This window comes from Zootoca vivipara, chromosome 3 (assembly GCF_965207765.1).
Source record: "Zootoca vivipara chromosome 3, rZooViv2.hap1.1, whole genome shotgun sequence".
Classification (NCBI taxonomy): Eukaryota; Metazoa; Chordata; class Lepidosauria; order Squamata; family Lacertidae; genus Zootoca; species Zootoca vivipara.
Genome location: NC_142586.1, coordinates 101,512,378 through 101,531,079, shown reverse-complemented (window position 1 = coordinate 101,531,079; position 18,702 = coordinate 101,512,378). Strand labels below are relative to the sequence as shown.

Here is an 18,702-nt window from a genome sequence, read left to right as displayed (position 1 = left end):
TTTCACCATCTTCTGCAAGATGCTGCTAGAGGCACAGGTGCAATGGTCAGCTGGGCAAGGATCTGAAGCAGAAATAAAGGTTCGGGGACAAAACAACCCTTTATTTCTGCAGCAGTGGGAGCCGCCATCCGCAACCAGTTCTGTAAAATGGCTGTGCAATTTTGGGGGTCTTCAGCCTGCAGACAGCCTGGGCTTGTCGCTTGTTTCAAGGCTGCATATTCCCCCTTGCCCCGGAAGACAACCCCAAGCAAAATTAAGTCCCTTTCCATGGGGCAGGGCAATAAAACCTATGGAGCATATTGGTCCCCATCTAGGCTTTTTGACCTCGCCTGCATGCCCAGGTTAGGTCATTTGTCTGGGGCAGAAACGAATCATTTTAGGTGCAATCTTCCAGAAGAAAAGCTTTATTGGTAGGAGACTGTGACTCTGGCCTCAACAGTTGCTGATATGCATTGACTAAAGGTTAACTTTGGGGGCAAGAAGTGGCGGGTAACCATAATATATTTAATTTCTAGCCTGCTTCCCTGCAGCAGCACTAAAGGTTACTTGTCAACTGCTAAGCGTTGTTGCGTTAAACATTCTCCTGCTCCATGGCACTGCCCTCGCCATTTCCCTGGGACAGAGAAAGCGAAAGGTCCTTTGGCTCAAGCGAAAGGCCCCTTGGCTCAGCCCCTACCGGTGAGGGCCAGATCCACGATCTCAAAGTCCACACGGATGACGGCATGAAAAGTCATGGCTTCCTGCTCTTGTGGAGCAGAAGAGTTGTAGGGGATCCCTCCTGCGGCACCTTGACCCCTACGAGCAAGCAAGGGCCTTGGCAAAGATGAATTTCGAAGACCTCTTGTGCGAGGCTGGAGGCTTTGGCAAATTCCAGGTCCTCATTTTGCTCCTGCTCTGCCTCCCGAGGCTCTTCCTCCCTCTCCATTTCCTCCTGCATAACTTCCTTGCGGCCACCCCGGCTCATCACTGCGCCATCCCGCATCAGGACCGCTTTGCCAACCTCACCAAGGCAGAGGTGCTGCTCATCAGCATCCCGAGGGATTCGGAAGAAGCCTTCAGCTCCTGTGAGATGTTTTCGGAGCCTCAGTTCCACCTCCTGCTCAACTCCTCCCAAGAGTTGACCAATGGCACATCGGTCCAGAGCTGCCAGAATGGGTGGGTTTATAATCGGTCCCAGTTCACTTCCACCATAGCTACCCAGGTAAGCCTAGCATCTTCCTATACGTTTTGGGGCCATCTGAAACTGCAAAGGAGTGCAAAAGAATGGACTCTTTTGGAATTGAGCAGAGAGAAATATATACTTGGCCATAAGGCTCACTGGGTGACCTTTGGCTCATTACTGGCCGGTCTCAGTCTAATCTACAGGGTTCTTGTGGGGGAGAGGAGGGGGGGAACTATGAAGACCACATTGAGCTCCCTGGAGAAAAAGGCAATAAATAAATACATTACAGTGGTACCTCGGTTTAAGTACACAATTGGTTCCGGAAGTCTGTACTTAACCTGAAGCGTACTTAACCTGAAGTGAACTTTCCCATTGAAAGTAATGGAAAGTGAATTAATCCGTTCCAGATGGGTCCGTGGCGTTCGTAAACCGGAAATTCGTAAACTGAGGTGTTCGTAAACCGAGGTTCCACTGTATTTATCACCATGATCTTTATTTCCTTTATCAGTTGCTTTATACATTATAAAAAAATATCAAAGTGACTAAATCATAACAAATAAAAGCAATTTAAAACCAGGGGTGGGAGGGATATAACACAGTGATCAAAACAAAATGCTCATCCAGTAAAAATTTCAATAAGAACCAAGTCCTCCTCACTCACTAAAGCAGTGGTTCTCCGACTTTTCCCCCCTGGGCCACATTTTCAGAATAAAAATTTGGTTGCGCCACAACGGTTTTATTTATTGATAAGAAGTACATTGGAAAATGAAAAGAAACTTGCAGCAGTGCTTGTTTTGTAGCATAGGACACAACTACTTTATAATATGATCGCGGGGCATCCAGAAAGTGTAAAATAATGATAATGATCAATGATATTGTGATATTTTCACCCATTCCACACCCACCGGTTGAAATCGTTTTTATGATTGTAATTGTAAACTGAAGGTCTTTAGCCCTGTAAGATTGTACAAAAAAACTCCTTAGAAAGTGACAACAAATCACATACTTCATTATACTTGTTAGAGAATTAGCAGCCCTTTTAGTTGATTATAAACTCCAAGCTTTACTGTGGTTACGAGGGAGTTGAAAATTAACTGCAATTCAATTAATACACTTGCCACCTTTAGCTGCCATTCAAAAGCATCCCTGAAGAAAGATACTCACATATTTAAAATGTTCAAAATTGAATTTATACTTAAGAATGAAGTACATGCAGTTGACACCTGGGTAGTCATAGCTCTAGCTTATTTGGTAGATATTATCTAATTGAGAAAGTCCTGATTTTAATCAACTTGATAGATTGAACCTGCACCTTTATTGCAGTGTTCAGAATGCATCATTCAAATGCCTGGGTGGGAAGCTATATGTGTCCAAACTCAAAATATAAAGAGGTAAAAGAGTTTCCCCTTATTGCCACTGAATAATAATAATAATATATTTATACCCCGCCCATCTGGCTGGGTTTCCACAGCCACTCTGGGCGGCTTCCAACAGAAAAATAAAATAAAATAATCTATTAAACATCAAAAGCCTCCCTAAACAGGGCTGCCTTCAGATGTCTTCTAAAAATCTGGTGGCTGTTTTCCTCTTTGACATCTGATGGGAGGGCGTTCCACAGGGCGGGTGCCACTACCGAGAAGGCCCTCTGCCTGGTTCCCTCCAACTTGGCTTCTCATAATGAGGGAACCACCAGAAGGCCCTCAGCGCTGGACCCATAGCTGCCAAGTTTTCCCTTTTCTCACGAGGAAGCCTATTCAGCATAAGGGAATTTCCCTTAAAAAAGGGATAACTTGGCAGCTATGGCTGGACCTCAGTGTCTGGGCAGAACGATGGGGGTGGAGAATAACAACAACAACAACAACAACAACAACAACAACAACAACAATTCATTAGCTTAATACTCTTGGCAGCTTCCAACAGAATATAAAAACACATTAAAACATCAAACATTAAAAACTTCCCTGTATAGGACATAGATTTAATAGGCTGTTTTCACCTGCTGGCTATCAGGAGAGAGAAGCCCAGCCAGATGGGCGGGGTATTATTATTATTATTATTATTATTATTATTATTATTATTATTATTATTACCACATCCCATCCCATTGGCCTGGCTTGCAGGGGCTGATGGGAGTTGTAGTTCAGCAACATCTGGCAGGCCAAAGATTCCACACACCTGACATAGGCAATTCAAAATTGCTCTTCCATACTTTACCTAGTGTAGTTAGTGGCATTGCTGCAGTTTTGATTAATAAAGCAGATCTATTTGAAATTAACCCTGTGTTTATGTTCCAAAATCCTTGTCTGTGTATTTAAGGCACACAGGAGTCCCGCTGGGGGGAAATGGTGGCAACCTTGAATCAAGCTGCCTCTAGGTATTCTAAATGCTGCTCTGGGTCCTTTGTTCCAGTGGGACTTGGTCTGTGAGCAAAAAGAGCTGAATCACGCCACAGCAACCTTCTTCTTCATTGGCGTCATGCTTGGAGCTCTCATCTTTGGCTACCTGTCAGACAGGTAATCTTCTCACGCTTCTTCCTTATTGAAACCTTTTGTTCTGTCTGTCTTCACATGACAAACACCTTTACCTGCCCAATTTGATCCCCCACACTTTATGGCAGTCTTCCCTAACAGGATGCCTTCCAGATATTTGGACTCCAACTCCCATCAGTCCCAGCCAGCATGGCCAGGGATGATGGGACTTGTAGTCCATCAACATCTGGATAGCATCAGGTGAGGGAAGTTCTGGTCTACAGATGTTCCTTATGGCTGCAGTCATTTTGGCTAAATTCACAAATTCTGTTATTTTTACTTGCCAATCCTGCACTGTATACCTTCTGAAAAAAGAAGGTATAAAAACAGATCTGGTGATTTGCTTAAGTTAAGTAACGTATAAAGAGAGATATTTATTAGACAAAGGAAGAAGGCACACCTGTGGTAGGTGGTTCAAATAAAGGAATTTTAAGAAAGCGAGTTAAGACGGGTGAAAGCTATAGGAAGCGATATGCTAGCAATCGGAAGCATTTTAAATTTTTCTCCCCCCCCCCTGTTTTCTTTTTGAAATTTTGTGATTTGATTTCATCTTGATTTAAACTTTTTGTATATCATTTGATGTGTATTGTGTGGAGTATAAGTTTGGATTAAACTTTATTTTGAGCATTTATTTTTATGTTTTGCTTTTGATATTCTTATATCTTTTTCGGTTTCTTTACATTTTGTAAATCTTTTTTTTGTTTTTGTTATATTTTGTAATGTTTTAAAGAATTGAAATAAAGATCCTTTTAACAAAACAAAAACAAAAACATTTTCCTCCTCCGTGGTGTTGTGGCAGGTTCGGCCGGAAGACCATGCTCCTGGTGTCCTATGTGTGCACCCTGATTTGTGGGATGGTGAGTTCTGCGTCTGTTACATACAGTATGCTGGCGGTCATGCGGACCCTGACAGGCATGTCTATCTGTGGCCTCTCTCTCATCGTGGTGCCTCTGGGTAAGCACAACAAGAGTTTCAAGGCTGATAAGTTGTAGCCGTAGAGCTGGGAACCTTTGCGGAAGATATGTGCAGGAATCAAGTATATCCCAAATGCCCATGATTTCACCTTGTAAGCTTGTGATTCTGGGTTCTAGCACAGAACTGGGTGTGTTAGGAATCTCTACTTTTTCTGTAGCAAAAAGCAAAAGCGAAAAAGGTCACAGTCCCCATGATCTGGAAATTTGTTAAGCAATGCAGAGGACTTTGATGCCCTCTCCCCTTCCCCTGCGGTGCAACAGCACATATATTGAACCACCTTTGAAAACATAAGTTGAACGAGGACATGCTGAATCATGGACGTACCCAGGATCAATGCTGGGGGGGGGCACACCAGCCACGCCCCCCAGCCACCCGATTGGCTAGCTGGCAATGACGTGGCCAGGATCCCCCCAGGAGGCATGGTCAATGTCCGCACACCCCAGAGAAAAGGGGGTCATTTACAAGGCAGCACATGGAGCCACCCACGCTTGTACTCCTGCCTCGCCTGCTCCTTTAATGGCAGCAGTGACTAAAATGAGGCAAATGAGGTGCCGCAGAGCATTGTGGGGCAGCACTTTCTGTGCTGTGCTCGCTGTGACTTGAAGGAGTGTAGGCTGAAGTTAGCCCAGGTCCAGGTCCAGGTTTTTTTTTCAACGGAGGCAGCTTCGCTGCCGCTGCTGCCGTTTTGCTTCAGCCTGCCTGCCCTCTCCAGCTGCCCTGCTTCTGGGGGGGCAGCTGCCCCCTGCCCCATGCTGGGTACGCCCATGTGCTGAATCACCATATGTAGTTTCAAGAGACACATTCAGAATCAGGTCCTGCCTGACCCAAAGCTTGGCTGAGGTGGGGAACCACCAGGAGCTGTGTGGACCTTGGGCTCTCAAATTTCAGCAGTGCCCTGTGTGATGCCAAAATCCAGGGGGCCCATTCCTCACCTTCCAGTTTACTTGTAGCACCCCCTACAGAACCCCCAAGGCTCTGCGGCCAGTGCAACCAAACCAGTTGCACTCCCCTAAATCTGCATCTGCCAATTGTGAGGTCAGGGGCATAGCTGCCAAGTCTCCTGTTTTCCCCGGGAAATCCCCGTTTTTCCAGCTGTTCCTAGCTGAAAAAACGGATTATTTTTTGTTTTTTTCCGGTTTATTCTGGCGCGGCGGCCATTTTGGAACTGGGCGGAGCATGCTCAGAAGCGACTTTTGATGCTGCTCTGCCCAGTTCCAAAATGGCTGCAGAGCGACTTCTGACGCGGTGGCCATTTTGGAACTGGGCAAAGCAGCATCAAAAGTCACTTCTGAGCATGCTCCGCCCAGTTCCAAAATGGCGGCAGCGCTACTTCCGGTCTGCTATTTCCGGCCGGTCCCTTATTTCTCTGACAGCAACTTGGCAGGTATGGTCAGGGGTAAAAGGACTCAGTTCTACTGCCAATGAAAACAGCATCTTGGGCCAGAGGCAACGTGTTCTTTGATCCTGTGTCTTCCCCCTCAGCCACTATATTCTGCCTGCTTCCAGTTGGTGGACCTCAGTGTATATGCAGAGACACAGAGTGAGTGAGTGGTGGACCTACATTTTTGAAACTCGAACTGTTATGGGGTCCCCTTAACAACCAACAAGGTCTGGGTATCCACAGTTATCTTCTCCGATATGGTTGTTGCATAGTAGATCTCCACACCTTTAGAACTGTTACAACATCCGTGCTACTGACTCTCAAACTTGTTGAAATATATATAACAATCAATCAATCTGAGTTGCACAACTCAAATTGGGTCTACTAGACCCAAATTTGTTAAGCGATGTGGACTAAAGTAATGTCTGGGGTCCCTCCAGGATTAAGGGCCCTGAAACTTAAGCTTCATTAGTTTCATAGTTGATCTGCCCCTATCAGATCTATCTATCTATCTATCTATCTATCTATCTATCTATCTATCTATTTATCTATCTATCTATCTATCTATCTATCTATCATCTATCTATCTATCTATCTATCTATCTATCTATCTATCTATCTATCTATCTACAGTGGCCCCTCGACTTACGAATTACTCGACATCCGAAGTTTTCGACTTACGAACGGGACAAATGGCCGCACGCTTACGGATTTTTCTACATCCAAACGGAAACCGTTGGCGGTTTTAAATGCGGTTTCCTCGACTTATGGATTTTTCCGAATATTTTTTTCCCTATGGGAAACCACTTTTCGACTTATGAACTTTTCGACCTACGAATGTGCCTTCAGAACAGATTAAGTTCTTAAGTCGACGGACCACTCTATCTATCTATCTATCTATCTATCTATCTATCTATCTATCTATCATCTATCTATCTTTCTATCTGGCACCAACAGAGCTGTCCTTGCAGCTGCTATGTGCACCGCAAGGTTCAAGTCCTTAAAAAGAGGCTAGCTTAGAAGCGGTGCAAAAGCCAGTCTCCACCAGAAAACAAAGACACTGCAGCTGACTTGGCCTCTTTTACTGAGCATTGCTGCTTCACTCCAAACATAGGCGATGGTTAGATGAAGGCTTAATACAAACAATGGGTCTGGGCAGCAAGATCTAGGTCTGTTCTCTTTGGGCTGTCACAATCAAGTGTATGTCTGTCTGTGTGCTAAACTCCATTTCTATGTTCCAGGCATGGAATGGGTAGACATCCAGCATCGTACCGTTTCTGGGATCATAACCAGCATCTTCTGGAGCATGGGGAATATGCTTCTCGCTCTGATCGCCTACCTGGTGCGAGACTGGCGGTGGCTGCTCTTTGCTGTTACTTTGCCATGTGCGGTGGGCGTGGTCTCTATGTGGTGGGTGAAACTAACCTTGCATGATGGCTTGTGGTTCTGCCTTTCCTCAAGGGCATCTTCTTCACAGAACCAGCTGGAAACCTAGCTAGGCACACTGGCTTATAGCAGACTTCAGGGCTACTATAGATGCTTTGTTCGGTTGGCTGGTTGCAACCGTCTGTTTTGTTTTTAGCATTTGTATGGGTTTGTTTTAATTTGCAACCTGCTCTGGGCTTGTGGGGCCCTCCAGACATCATTTTTTAATGTGCATTCATTATGATTTGCACTCAATACTCTTTGAGCCTGCAAAAGTCTTGGGGCAGGCCTAAAGCATCAATTCCATTAAGTGCATATCCCATAACTTCCTGCAGAAGTTTTTATGCCACAAGTGCTCTGGGTTATTATTTTGTCCTGCTTTTGTTGCTCTACAGTCTGGCCCGATCCAGACTTGCCTTTTGCTACTCACTTTCCAGACAGAGATCTGTGCTTTAATGCTCCTTGTCCAAACAGGTCCCCCCCCCATTTTTTTAATTTTTTTTTTTTTGCCCTAAGCATCCCCACGAAAACCCACTTTTTAAAGCTGAACCAGAGCAAACACCAATTTGGCTTTTCTGCAGATTGACATTTGCTCCGATTGAGCTTTAAAGAGAGGGTTTTAGTGGAGAAAGCTCCAGCGGAAAGTAGAAACAAAGGAGCTCGGACATGGAGATTTATATTGTGGACCATGCCTGCAGGAGCAGGGGAAGGGGTGTGTGGTGGGTGCGGGCCTCCCTGGGTGTCACCACTGAGGAGGGTGACAAAATGCCGGGTGGCACTCACCGCGGGGCCTGCAGCGCATCCAAGCCACCGTGTCTCTCCTGGCTTGGGCGGGTACAGGCTCCACGCTGCCCAAACGGGCCACCTACTGCCTCCCCAGCTGTAGGGCTGCTGAGTGGGAGGAGGCAGGCAGACTCCGGAGGCCCTGCGGTGCGTCCTGCCCCTATGGGCAGCTTCCCCAGGCGCCCGAGCAGTTTCCTCCGCCACTGCATGCCTGGAAAGAGTGGAGGAAAGATAAGTTTGGCTAACCCATCTGGATAGCAATAGGATCATGGAATTGTGGAGTTGGGAGAGGCCCCAAGGGTCATCATTCATGGTTTATAAGGAATGAGACATTTGCTGGTGTATGCTGCCTGATGACTCCCACTTTGTTCCTCCTTTGGCGTAAGTAGCTTCAGCAAACCAGGAAACCCTGGTTTCCTATTAACAACTCAACCTGTTGTTGTTGGCATCCATCTGTCTTGAGAGAAAATGGAGTGTGCCTCAAGGGGTGAAGTCAAACTGCTGCGTTAGCAGCACTGAAGTGACCTCTTTGGGGCACAAGCCTGGCCAGTGTGTATAGAGGTCCTGGGTTGCCCAGATGACAAGACCCTCTCTTGGCCTCGCTGGTGTGGTCCAAAGGAAAGCACAGCAATACGTTTGGCACCAGCCTTGGCTGCAGGAGTTGCCAGAAGGAGGCGTACAAGGCGACATCCAATTCTTCACACGAACCCCCAAAGTGTACATGTAATGATGCTGGTTGCTTTCTCACGAGTAAGACGCTCCAAACTCTGTGCCTGGTTTTTGCAGATTTTTATTATATACATATGTACAAGACAGAGCATCAAAATCCATGACTGTCCTAGTCCGAATCAGAATCCGGAAGCACTGCCCATCGGGACTTTCGCCAACAAAATGCCCTTGGCATCTTGAAATCTCCTCCTCTCTTTGCACCTCTTCCCCCCCCCCCTTCGCTGTTGGGGTGATGGGGCTGGCAGAGCACCCTCTCCTCTTGAGCTGCTCAGCTGTGGAGCCTGTGCTGCCTCCTCTGGAGTCTCTCCCCCCCCCCCCGAGCGCTCTGGTCCCACCCGTCAAACCTTCCCTCTGGGAACTTTGCCCTCTCAACTTTCCCACCAGAATTACGTTAGGTAACAGTGGCTGCAAGCACAACATACATTTATAGCACCCCTGCAAAGGATTCTGGGAACTGTAGTTTGCTAAGGTGTTTGGGACTGCAGCTCTGTTCAGGGTAAACTACGGTCCCCAGGATACTTTGGGGGCAGGAATGTGCTTTAAATGTGTGGTATTCATGCAGCCAGTGCCTGCGAAGAAGACATCAAGGGGTCTTGCCTCTTTGACTTGTGCACTTTGCATCCAACACAGGCACCAGTACACATTAATAGAAGGGTGTCAATCTATGTTAATCTGTGTCCAGCACGTTTGGTATGAAGTGAAATGAGCCATCTGACACCTGGAGCCAAATGTCAAATCCACACGCACCGGCATCTTGTATAAGTAATAGTTCACCAAGTTGCTCCTTCGCCAAGAGCTGAATGTTCAGGCTGAACTAGAACCTGGGTGACAGGCAGCGAGATAGTATGTTTCAGAATCCCACCTCCCCACTCCTAGAACTGAGAAACTAACAATTATCATGCCTCCTCATGCTGCTTACATGTTTTGGACGCAGTATATGCCAAGGTTTATGGCTTACTCCCCCCCACCATTTTTTTTAGTGAAAAGCATCCTTAGGAAGCTATAACCTTGGACTAATGGAGGTGCCCCAGGCCCCACGTTCAAGGTGTTGGTACTAACATATAATGTCCTCTGCAGCTGAGGAAAATGTTACCTGAGAGACCACCTTATGCCTGATAAACCCAGCAGATCACTGTGGAATAGCATTCCTGTTGAGAAACAACAGGTGCCCAATACCTGCTCTTTCCAGAAGCAATTGAAGATATTTTTTTTGTTCTGACAGGCTTCCCCAGCTGGGTAAATGGGCCTTTGCCACATGTGTCTACTTGTTAAGGTTTTAGACTTGTTTTTAAATGTATTTGATATTTTTTGTGCTGTTAAGCATTTTTAATTATGTGTAAATGACCTTGAGATGGCAGTTTAGAAGATGATTAATGGAACAGTTCCCTCAGGAGGTTGTGGACTCTCCTTCCTTGGAGGTTTTAAAGCAGAGGTGAGGTGGCAGTCTGTCATGGATGCTTTAGCTGAGATTTCTGCACTGCAAGCGGTTGGGCTAGATTAGAAGACGCTTGGGGTCCCTTCCAACTCTATCATTCTAGGATTCTAGGATTATAATAAATCAATGGTAATAACAATACTACTACTAATAAATCAGATAACCCTAAGCAGACCCTTACTCCCTTCACAGAGTGGTTTAACAACTGATCCCCTTTCCCAAGGAACTCTGGGAACTGTAGCTCTGTGAAGGGAAACATTGGTCTCCTAACAACTCTCCACACACTTAACAATCTATCGTTCCCAGGATTCTTTGGGGGAAGCCACGACCATTTAAAGTGGAATTAGACTGGCTTTCAACGTATTGCGCGACGTGGCCTTAGGGGTTTTCAAAATAAGCTGGAGGATATGGGCAATGTATCTCACAACCTGATCATTTTCTCTTTTAACAGGTGGGTCCCAGAATCTGCCAGGTGGTTGCTGGCCAAAGGGAAGCTGAAGGAAGCTCGCGGGCATTTGCAAGCTTGTGCCAAAATGAATGGACGAAAGGAGTTTGCTGCCAAGATTAACCTTGAGGTGAGATGGGGCAGGGCTTTATTTTATTTTTTCAGCCGGAACTCACCAGAACACAGTGGTGGGCACCATTGCCATTCTAAGAGAACAAGGGAGGTGTTTATGAAGAGTTCCGGAAACCCCCTTTTCTAGAAAAATAGCACTGAGTAGGGGCATCGGGAACTAATAATGAAGAGACGTGATTGGAGAACACACACACACCCCTATACCACCAACTGCTACTGCCATGGAAAATGCCACAGACTGCAACATGGAACAGCGGTGAGGGCTGCCTGCCCAGAGTCTGTTTTTCGGATATCACAAATCATGATGTATGTATGTGTGAGTGCACTATGTGAAAATCACAATGCAGGAAAAACCGTGAAGCCAGCCCAGGCCTCTGCATAGCACCATCCTTATTTCAGCCATCGTGATAATATCAGTATATCATAACGTTTAGCTAGCGATTTATCGCAATGTTGAAAACCAGATATCGTAGCGTTGCTACAGAGTTGTTCAGCCTTGCTTTGCTTCCACAATTTCACCCTCACCCTCATTCTCAGGGTGCCCCCTCCCTCCCTTTTTCAATGTATTAGGATCCATTTGTTAATTTTTATCCTACAAGACTGAATGATGTTTTCTTACATTTGTACTTTATACTATCAATGCAGACTCCGTTGGATTTTAATTCCATGCATATTACGAGCTGCCTTGTGGGAGGGTGCCTTTGTGGGTAGAAAGATGGGGGTAAACCATTATAAATAAAACAAACACCGAGCAATTAAAGCCTGTTTAAATATTCAAAATCCTGCTACAGAAATGGTTTGAGCCAGAGACCTGAAGAATATGAATAATATCTGACATTTGCGTGCTCTCTCTCTCAGAGTGGCTGGGGAGGCCCAGCCAGATGGGCGGGGTATAAATAATAAATTATTATTATTATTATTATTATTATTATTATTATTATTATTATTATTATTATTATTTTAAAATGTGGGGCTTTCAGACCCAGTTTTGTTTCTGTTTTTACTTTCTCCTGATGCAACAGGGTTTACTAGTGGAGGGAGAACGAGAGACAATTCCCCACTGAGTTGTCTGCTGTCGCTCATGCAAGCCAATAGCGAATTCTGATAATTTGTATGTGTGTCAGTGGAAGATTTCTTCATGCCTAATTGCTCCCCATGTGCTACAACAGCCCCAGAAAACCCCCCACTGGTTAGCAATTAGGCTTGGAGCAGGGGGAACCCCATTGGTGACAATGGAAAGCTTTTTTTCAAGCCGAATAGCCACAGGGGGCGGAGCCAGGATGGGAGACAGTGGACCAAATGGTCTACCAGGAGGAAGTCCTCCACTCCTGAGAGCCAGTGTGGTGTAGTGGTTAAGAGCAGTAGACTCGTAATCTGGGGAACCGGGTTCGCGTTCCGCTCCTCCACATACAGCTGCTGGGTGACCTTGGGCTAGTCACACTTCTTTGAAGTCTCTCAGCCCCACTTACCTCACAGAGTGTTTGTTGTGGGGGGAGGAAGGGAAAGGAGAATGTTAGCCGCTTTGAGACCTTCGGGTAGTGATAAAGCAGGATATCAAATCCAAACTACTCTTCTTCTTCTTCTTCTTCTTCTTCTTCTTCTTCTTCTTCTTCTTCTTCTTCTTCTTCTTCTTCTTCTTCTTCTTCTTCTTCTTCTTCTTCTTCTTCTTCTTCTCCTCCTCCTCCTCCTCCTCCTCCTCCTCCTCCTCCTCCTCCTCCTCCTCCTTCTTCCTCTCCTCCTCCTCCTCCTCCTCCTCCTCCTCCTCCTCCTCCTCCTCCTCCTCCTCCTCCTCCTCCTCTTCTTCTTCTTCTTCTTCTTCTTCTTCTTCTTCTTCTTCTTCTTCTTCTTCTTCTTCTTCTTCTTCTTCTTCTTCTTCTTCCCTTCTTCAGATGCTGAGCAAGACAGCAGCCATGGTAGAGCAGAAGCTAGGTGGGAGTTATTCTTACGTGAGCATCTTCCGAACACCGATGCTGAGGAAAATCTCCTTTTGCATGGGGGCCGTGTGGTGAGACACCTCTTTCTCTCTCCCTCCTCACCTCACCCGTGGGTTGACGTCCTCTCTGGGCCTGAGTCTGGGGTTCCTCCGCCCACCTCTTTATCTCCCTCCCCTTCAGGTTTGGGGTGGCTTTTTCCTACTACGGCATGAGCTTGAACATCACTGGCTTCGGCCTGAGCATGTACATGACGCAGTTTGTCTTTGGGGTCATTGAGATCCCGGCCAAACTCATTGTGTACCTCGTGGTGAATCGATTTGGACGGAAGCCGAGCCAGGCCTGGTCACTCATCCTAACCGGGTTATGCATAGGAGTCAACATTGCTGTCCCAAGGTGTAAGTAGCTTTGCTTTATTCCTATTGCCTCTTGTTGTGGTGGTTTTCCTTTTAAAACGTGGTTCAAGCCAAGAAAATGGATGCAAATGATCATGTTGCAGCTTCCCTGTCCTTCTGAGGGGGCTCAGAAAGAATGCCTGGGAAGCTGCCCCCCTTCCTTCTCAAGACCCCTAGGCAGCTGCCTCACTCTGCCTACCGATAGGGCCGTCCCCGAGTTGCTATCCTGCCATTGCCAGGCAGCCAAGTTGTGTTTGCGGTTACATGGAGGAGCCGGGGGGGGGGGAACAGCCCTGCCGCCTGGCCTAGCAAATGAAGTCTCTACGTTGCAACCAGATCACTTCACTAAATAAAATTCTGAGCATGCAAAAAGGGTGCGTTACAGGATGAAACTCCAACCCCCACACCTCTGAGCTGTTCATGGGACAATCATGGATGGCATCTTTCTTGAGGGTGGGAGTACTGAATTCAGCCCCTGCATCCTCCTGAGCAAATTTATGGGTATCGAAGCCAGGTGAGAGTTGCTAGTGTAGCTGTGCCATCAGGGACATCAACAAAGCAGTGGCTTTCTGGGATCCATGACAATGTTGCAGGAGGTGCCAACATGCTCAGGATTCTTAGCACCGATTTTTCCTATTGCACATGCAAACGTTTTGCTTGTAGTAGCTCCTTTCACCCTCTCCAACTGCTTCTCGTCCTAGCGCTGGGGATTTTGCGTTCTGTGGTTGCCATCATAGGCAAAGGATTCTCTGAAGCTGCTTTCACCACCATCTTCTTGTATTCCTCGGAACTCTACCCCACTGTCCTCAGGTAAGGAGGAGCTCCTGTCTCAGCTCGTAGATAACTCCGCTGGAAGCCTGTGCATGGCCGTGGCATGATGCTAGACCAGGCACCCCCAAACTGTGGCCCTCCAGATGTTTTGGCCTACAACTCCCATGATCCCTAGCTAACAGGACCAGTGGTCGGGGAAGATGGGAATTGTAGTCCAAAACATCTGGAGGGCCGAAGTTTGGGGATGCCTGTGCTAGACCTTCTTATGCATGCTCCTCCGTCCTTCAGGATCTGCAAACCCCAAATAAATACAGTCCAATCATTGGATTTTCTAAAATGATTTACCAAAAAATTACAGCTGCAATGTTCAATTGATTTATTCAGGGATAGCCAATGTGGTGAATGAGTTGAGGGGACCAGAGTGTTACACAATGTTCCAAGTGTGGTCGCACCATAGATTTGTATTACAGTGGTACCTCTGGTTATAAACTTAATTCATTCTGGAGGGCCGTTCTTAACCTGAAACTGTTCTTAACCTGAGGTACCACTTTAACTAATGGGGCCTCCTGCTGCCACCGCGCCGCTGAAGCACAATTTCTGTTCTCATCCTGAGGTAAAGTTCTTAACCCAAGGTATTACTTCCGGGTTAGCGGAGTCTGTAACCCAAAGTGTTTGTAACACGAGGTACCACTGTATGCTATTATGAAGTGGCCACATCAGGAAGAAGTGGACATATGTTTGCAACAGGAGCGGGAAAACTATATATATATATATATATATATATATATATATATATATATATATATACACACACACATACATTTAAATAATTTGGATTGATTTATTAAAATTTGGGAAACTAAGAAAATTAAAATTAAAAATTAAATAAGTACCGTATTGGCCTGAATATAAGCCACACCTCCCCCCCCAAATTCCGATTGTGAAAAGTTAAAGTGTGGCTTATATTCACGACCTTACGCCACCGGCAAAGCGGTGCGGCTCCTTCCCCCAGGAAGCAGCTTGGGAGCATAAGGTTCCCAAGCCTCCCCCAAGCCGCCGAAATTTAAAGGTGTAGCTTATTTGCGGATGCGGCTTATATTCAAGCCAATACAGTATTGTGCCATTATGATACCAGCGGTTCTATTTTCAATATGGCATTAAGCTAGGAAGGCTTAAACATTTACAAGTCACTTCAGCCCTTATTAATATTATTCTTCATAACTGAATTTGTTAGTTGCTTTCTCTTGCCCAGGGCAACCCAAAGAGACTTACAACCAAACAAACAAATGCATGGGAGAAGCGGGGTGGGTTCCAGGGGCGGGGGAGAGACACCGCCATAACATGCATCCCCCTTTCCTACCCACCTGGATTCCCTTTCTGGGCTCCAGCTCCAAAAAGAGCCAGCAGCCTCCCAAGGAGCTGCAGAGCGAGCAGAGTGAGGGGAAGCCCCTGCTGCTGCTAAAGTGAGGCACTACATGAAACGAGCCACCAAAGAGGTGCCATTTTGCCAATGGTCTCCTCCAGTTGTCCGTGGACATCCCAGCTACCACTTTCCCGACCGATAAGCTGAGAATGGGATCGTCCAACAAAGACATCCCAAGCCCAGCATATCTTTGCAGGACTTGAGCCTTATGGGATGCCTCTCCCTTGCTTCCAGGCAGAATGGGCAAGGGTTCTGCGCCTTCATGGCACGCCTGGGTGGCTCGGTGGCTCCTCTCGTCTTCATGCTGGACAGCCTATGGAAGCTTCTGCCCCAAGTGATCTACTGCATCATGGCCGTGCTCTGCGGCTCGGCAGCCTTCTTCCTCCCTGAGACGTTAAACATGGAGCTGCCGGAGACTGTAGAGGATGTTGAAAAGCGAAGGTGAGAGCCGGGGAGAGGCAGAGGGGCAGGAAGTGGTGGTGGAGGACTGGCTGAAAATATACCCTTCAGCATTTCTCTGATGAAACTAGGCACACCCTATTCATCATCATCATCATCATCATCATTACCCCTCCCATCTGACTGGGTTCCCCCAGCCACTCTGGGCGACTTCCAACATACAGTTGTACCTTGGATCTTGAACGCCTTGGCTCCCGAACACATCAGCTCCCGAACGATTGAAACCCTGAAGTGAGTGTTCTGGTTTTCGAACGTTCTTTGGGAAGCCGAACATCCGATGGGGCTTCCACAGCTTCTGATTGGCTGCAGGAGCTTTCTGCAGCCAACCAGAAGCCGCACTTTGGTTTCTGAACATTTTGGAAGTCAAATGGACTTCCGGAATGGATTCCATTCGACTTCCAAGGTACGACTGTATATAAAAACATGATAAAATGATGACACACGTCCTTCAGTGAAAGCCCACTGGTCAGAGACTAGTTGAGCTCCAACACCATCTGGCAATTTTATCAGTAGCTATGATACAAATCTTTTGACTGGCATGTGGTCTATCAGACTCTTTTCTACTCTGGTATGACCATAGTATGGATATTAGAAGTTGTATTTCTTGTTACTTCCTGCAGCATAAAGAATGCAGACATCCACGGCATGCCCTCCAACATTTCTCCGATGAAAATCGGGATGTCCTATTCAACAACAACAACAACAAATTTAATATTTATACCCCACCCATCTGACCGGGTTACCCCAGCCACTCTGGGTAGCTTCCAACATATATAATAAATAACAACAACAACAACAACAACAACAACAACAACAACATTAAGCATTGAAAAACTTCCCTATACAGGGCTGCCTTCAGATGTCTTATAAAGGTTGTATAGTTATCTCCTTGGCTTGGGGATCACATAACTCCATATCCTTCAACATTTCCCCGATGAAAATAGAGACACCCTAAGGAAAAGCGAGACATTCCGAGATCGCATCAGAAACCAGGACAGCTTCTGTAAATCCAGGACTGTCCCTGGAAAATAGGGACACTTGGAGGGTTTGTGAAAGCTAACTGGTGGGAGACCCTGCTCCATTCGTGCTAATGCACCAGCCTCCACTTCTCAGCAAACAGCAGTGATTTTTTTCTTTGTTGTTTCCCTGTAGCTCAGAAAGGAAGAAACACCTGCATGGGAAGGTGTCTGAAGTCGTGCCTCTGCAGTCGTTACAAAAGTGACCTGCTGAGAGGTTGATGCAGCTATCAATGGGGGGCTTGGGGCTTGCAGAAGAGGTGATCAAGGGCAAACATGGTGTGCAGGCTTAGATTTGATAATGCAATAAAGTGAAGGGTGCAACCTGCTTTGGTGTCATTCCTCAGCGTGGAGATGAGTGGTTGGTGAGATCACTGATTTCCAGATCTTGCTCTTAGCTGTTTAATTCATTCGTGGTTCGACTGGAGTTACAAGCAGGGCTCACGAGGACATTCCCTAACAGACCATTGCTGGTGTTGTCATTTGCACAACAAAAAGGGCGTAGCACAAAATTTTCTTGAACTGCAAAGGGCACCTGGGATCGTAGAGGCAGGAAGCAACCACCCCCTCCCAGGTCAGTTCTCTTCCTTCTTAATTGCCACACGCATCAAACATCATGATTGGAAACACAGCAGAAGCCTCACCTGTACAGTACAGAAATGTGGCTCAAATTCACATATTTTGCAAGTAATCATTCCCTTCCTAACCACCCTGCCAAAAATGAGAGGTCAGCATCTGCTGTGGCTTTGGCCTGAAAGAAAGGGGTAAGTTGTTGCAAAGATGTGAGCTTCAGTATAGCTTGGATCTCACCCCACGACTATTATTTATTAAATTTGCATACCACGCTTCATCCATAGATCTCAGGGTGGTTCACGTCACACACACACACACACACACACACACACACACACACACACCAAAACACCACAATCTATAGGATTTAGCCATATGCCAGGATATACTCTAGATCCAGCCACCTGTCTGAGCCTCTTGGGCTTGCCGATCAGACGGTTGGCGGTTCGAATCCCCACAATGGGGTGAGCTCCCATTGCTCTGTCCCAGCTTCTGCCAACATAGCAGTTCGAAAGCACGCCAAAAAGTGCAAGTAGATAAATAGGTACTGCTGCGGCGGGAAGGTAACCGGCATTTCTGTGCGCTCTGGTTTATGTCACGGTGTCCCGTTGCGCCAGTAGCAGTTAAGTCATGCTGGCCACATGACCCGGAAATCTGTCTGTGGACAAACGCCGGCTCCCTCAGCCTGAAAGCGAGATGAGCGCCACAACCCCATAGTTGTCCAGGGGTCCTTTACCTTTTTACCTAAAGGTGTTTCTCAAACTGGATAACTACTTTCGTGATTTTACTAGAGCTGCATGCTAGCAGCCTCTCAAAATTTTCCACCCTGTTAGCAGGCAGAGGTAAGGCGGGCCCTTTCACCACATCTCTCCAACAGTTTCTTGGGGCTGGGGCTCACCATTAGTAGCATCCGTGGCACTAGCACAGCTTCCTTCTTATTTCTTCAGGGTTTGCTGTTGCGTTTTCAGCCACAATTGAAAATTGCGTCCTGAACCTAACCTTGTTCCAGGGTGTGTGTGTGTGTGTGTGTGTGTGTGAGCTATTGAGAAAAAACTGCAAAGTGACCTTCTTTGCTAGGAGGGTTGAGTAACGGAAAAACCTCAGGCATTTTCTTAGGGGGAAATGACTTCTCAGCTCTA

At 46.6% G+C, this 18,702-nt stretch overlaps 1 protein-coding gene across 1 annotated transcript; it reads left to right on the top strand.

The window, feature by feature from the left end:
- The first annotated feature begins 823 nt into the window (after positions 1-823).
- Positions 824-17,196, top strand: SLC22A7 (solute carrier family 22 member 7). Its single transcript, XM_035110551.1, has 10 exons — positions 824-1,201; positions 3,572-3,675; positions 4,490-4,644; positions 7,288-7,456; positions 10,870-10,993; positions 12,885-13,000; positions 13,110-13,324; positions 14,023-14,131; positions 15,750-15,956; positions 17,127-17,196. The coding sequence occupies exons 1-10, from the start codon at positions 824-826 to the stop codon at positions 17,194-17,196; spliced, it is 1,647 nt and encodes a 548-aa protein (XP_034966442.1).
- Positions 17,197-18,702: the final 1,506 nt, after the last annotated feature.

Coding starts and splice junctions, on each gene's coding strand:
- SLC22A7 (XM_035110551.1), top strand. CDS start 824: ATGAATTTCGAAGACCTCTTGTGCGAGGCTGGAGGCTTTGGCAAATTC. Junction 13,325..14,022: donor CAACATTGCTGTCCCAAGGT/GTAAGTAGCTTT, acceptor TTCTCGTCCTAG/CGCTGGGGATTTTGCGTTCT. Junction 14,132..15,749: donor CTCTACCCCACTGTCCTCAG/GTAAGGAGGAGC, acceptor CCTTGCTTCCAG/GCAGAATGGGCAAGGGTTCT.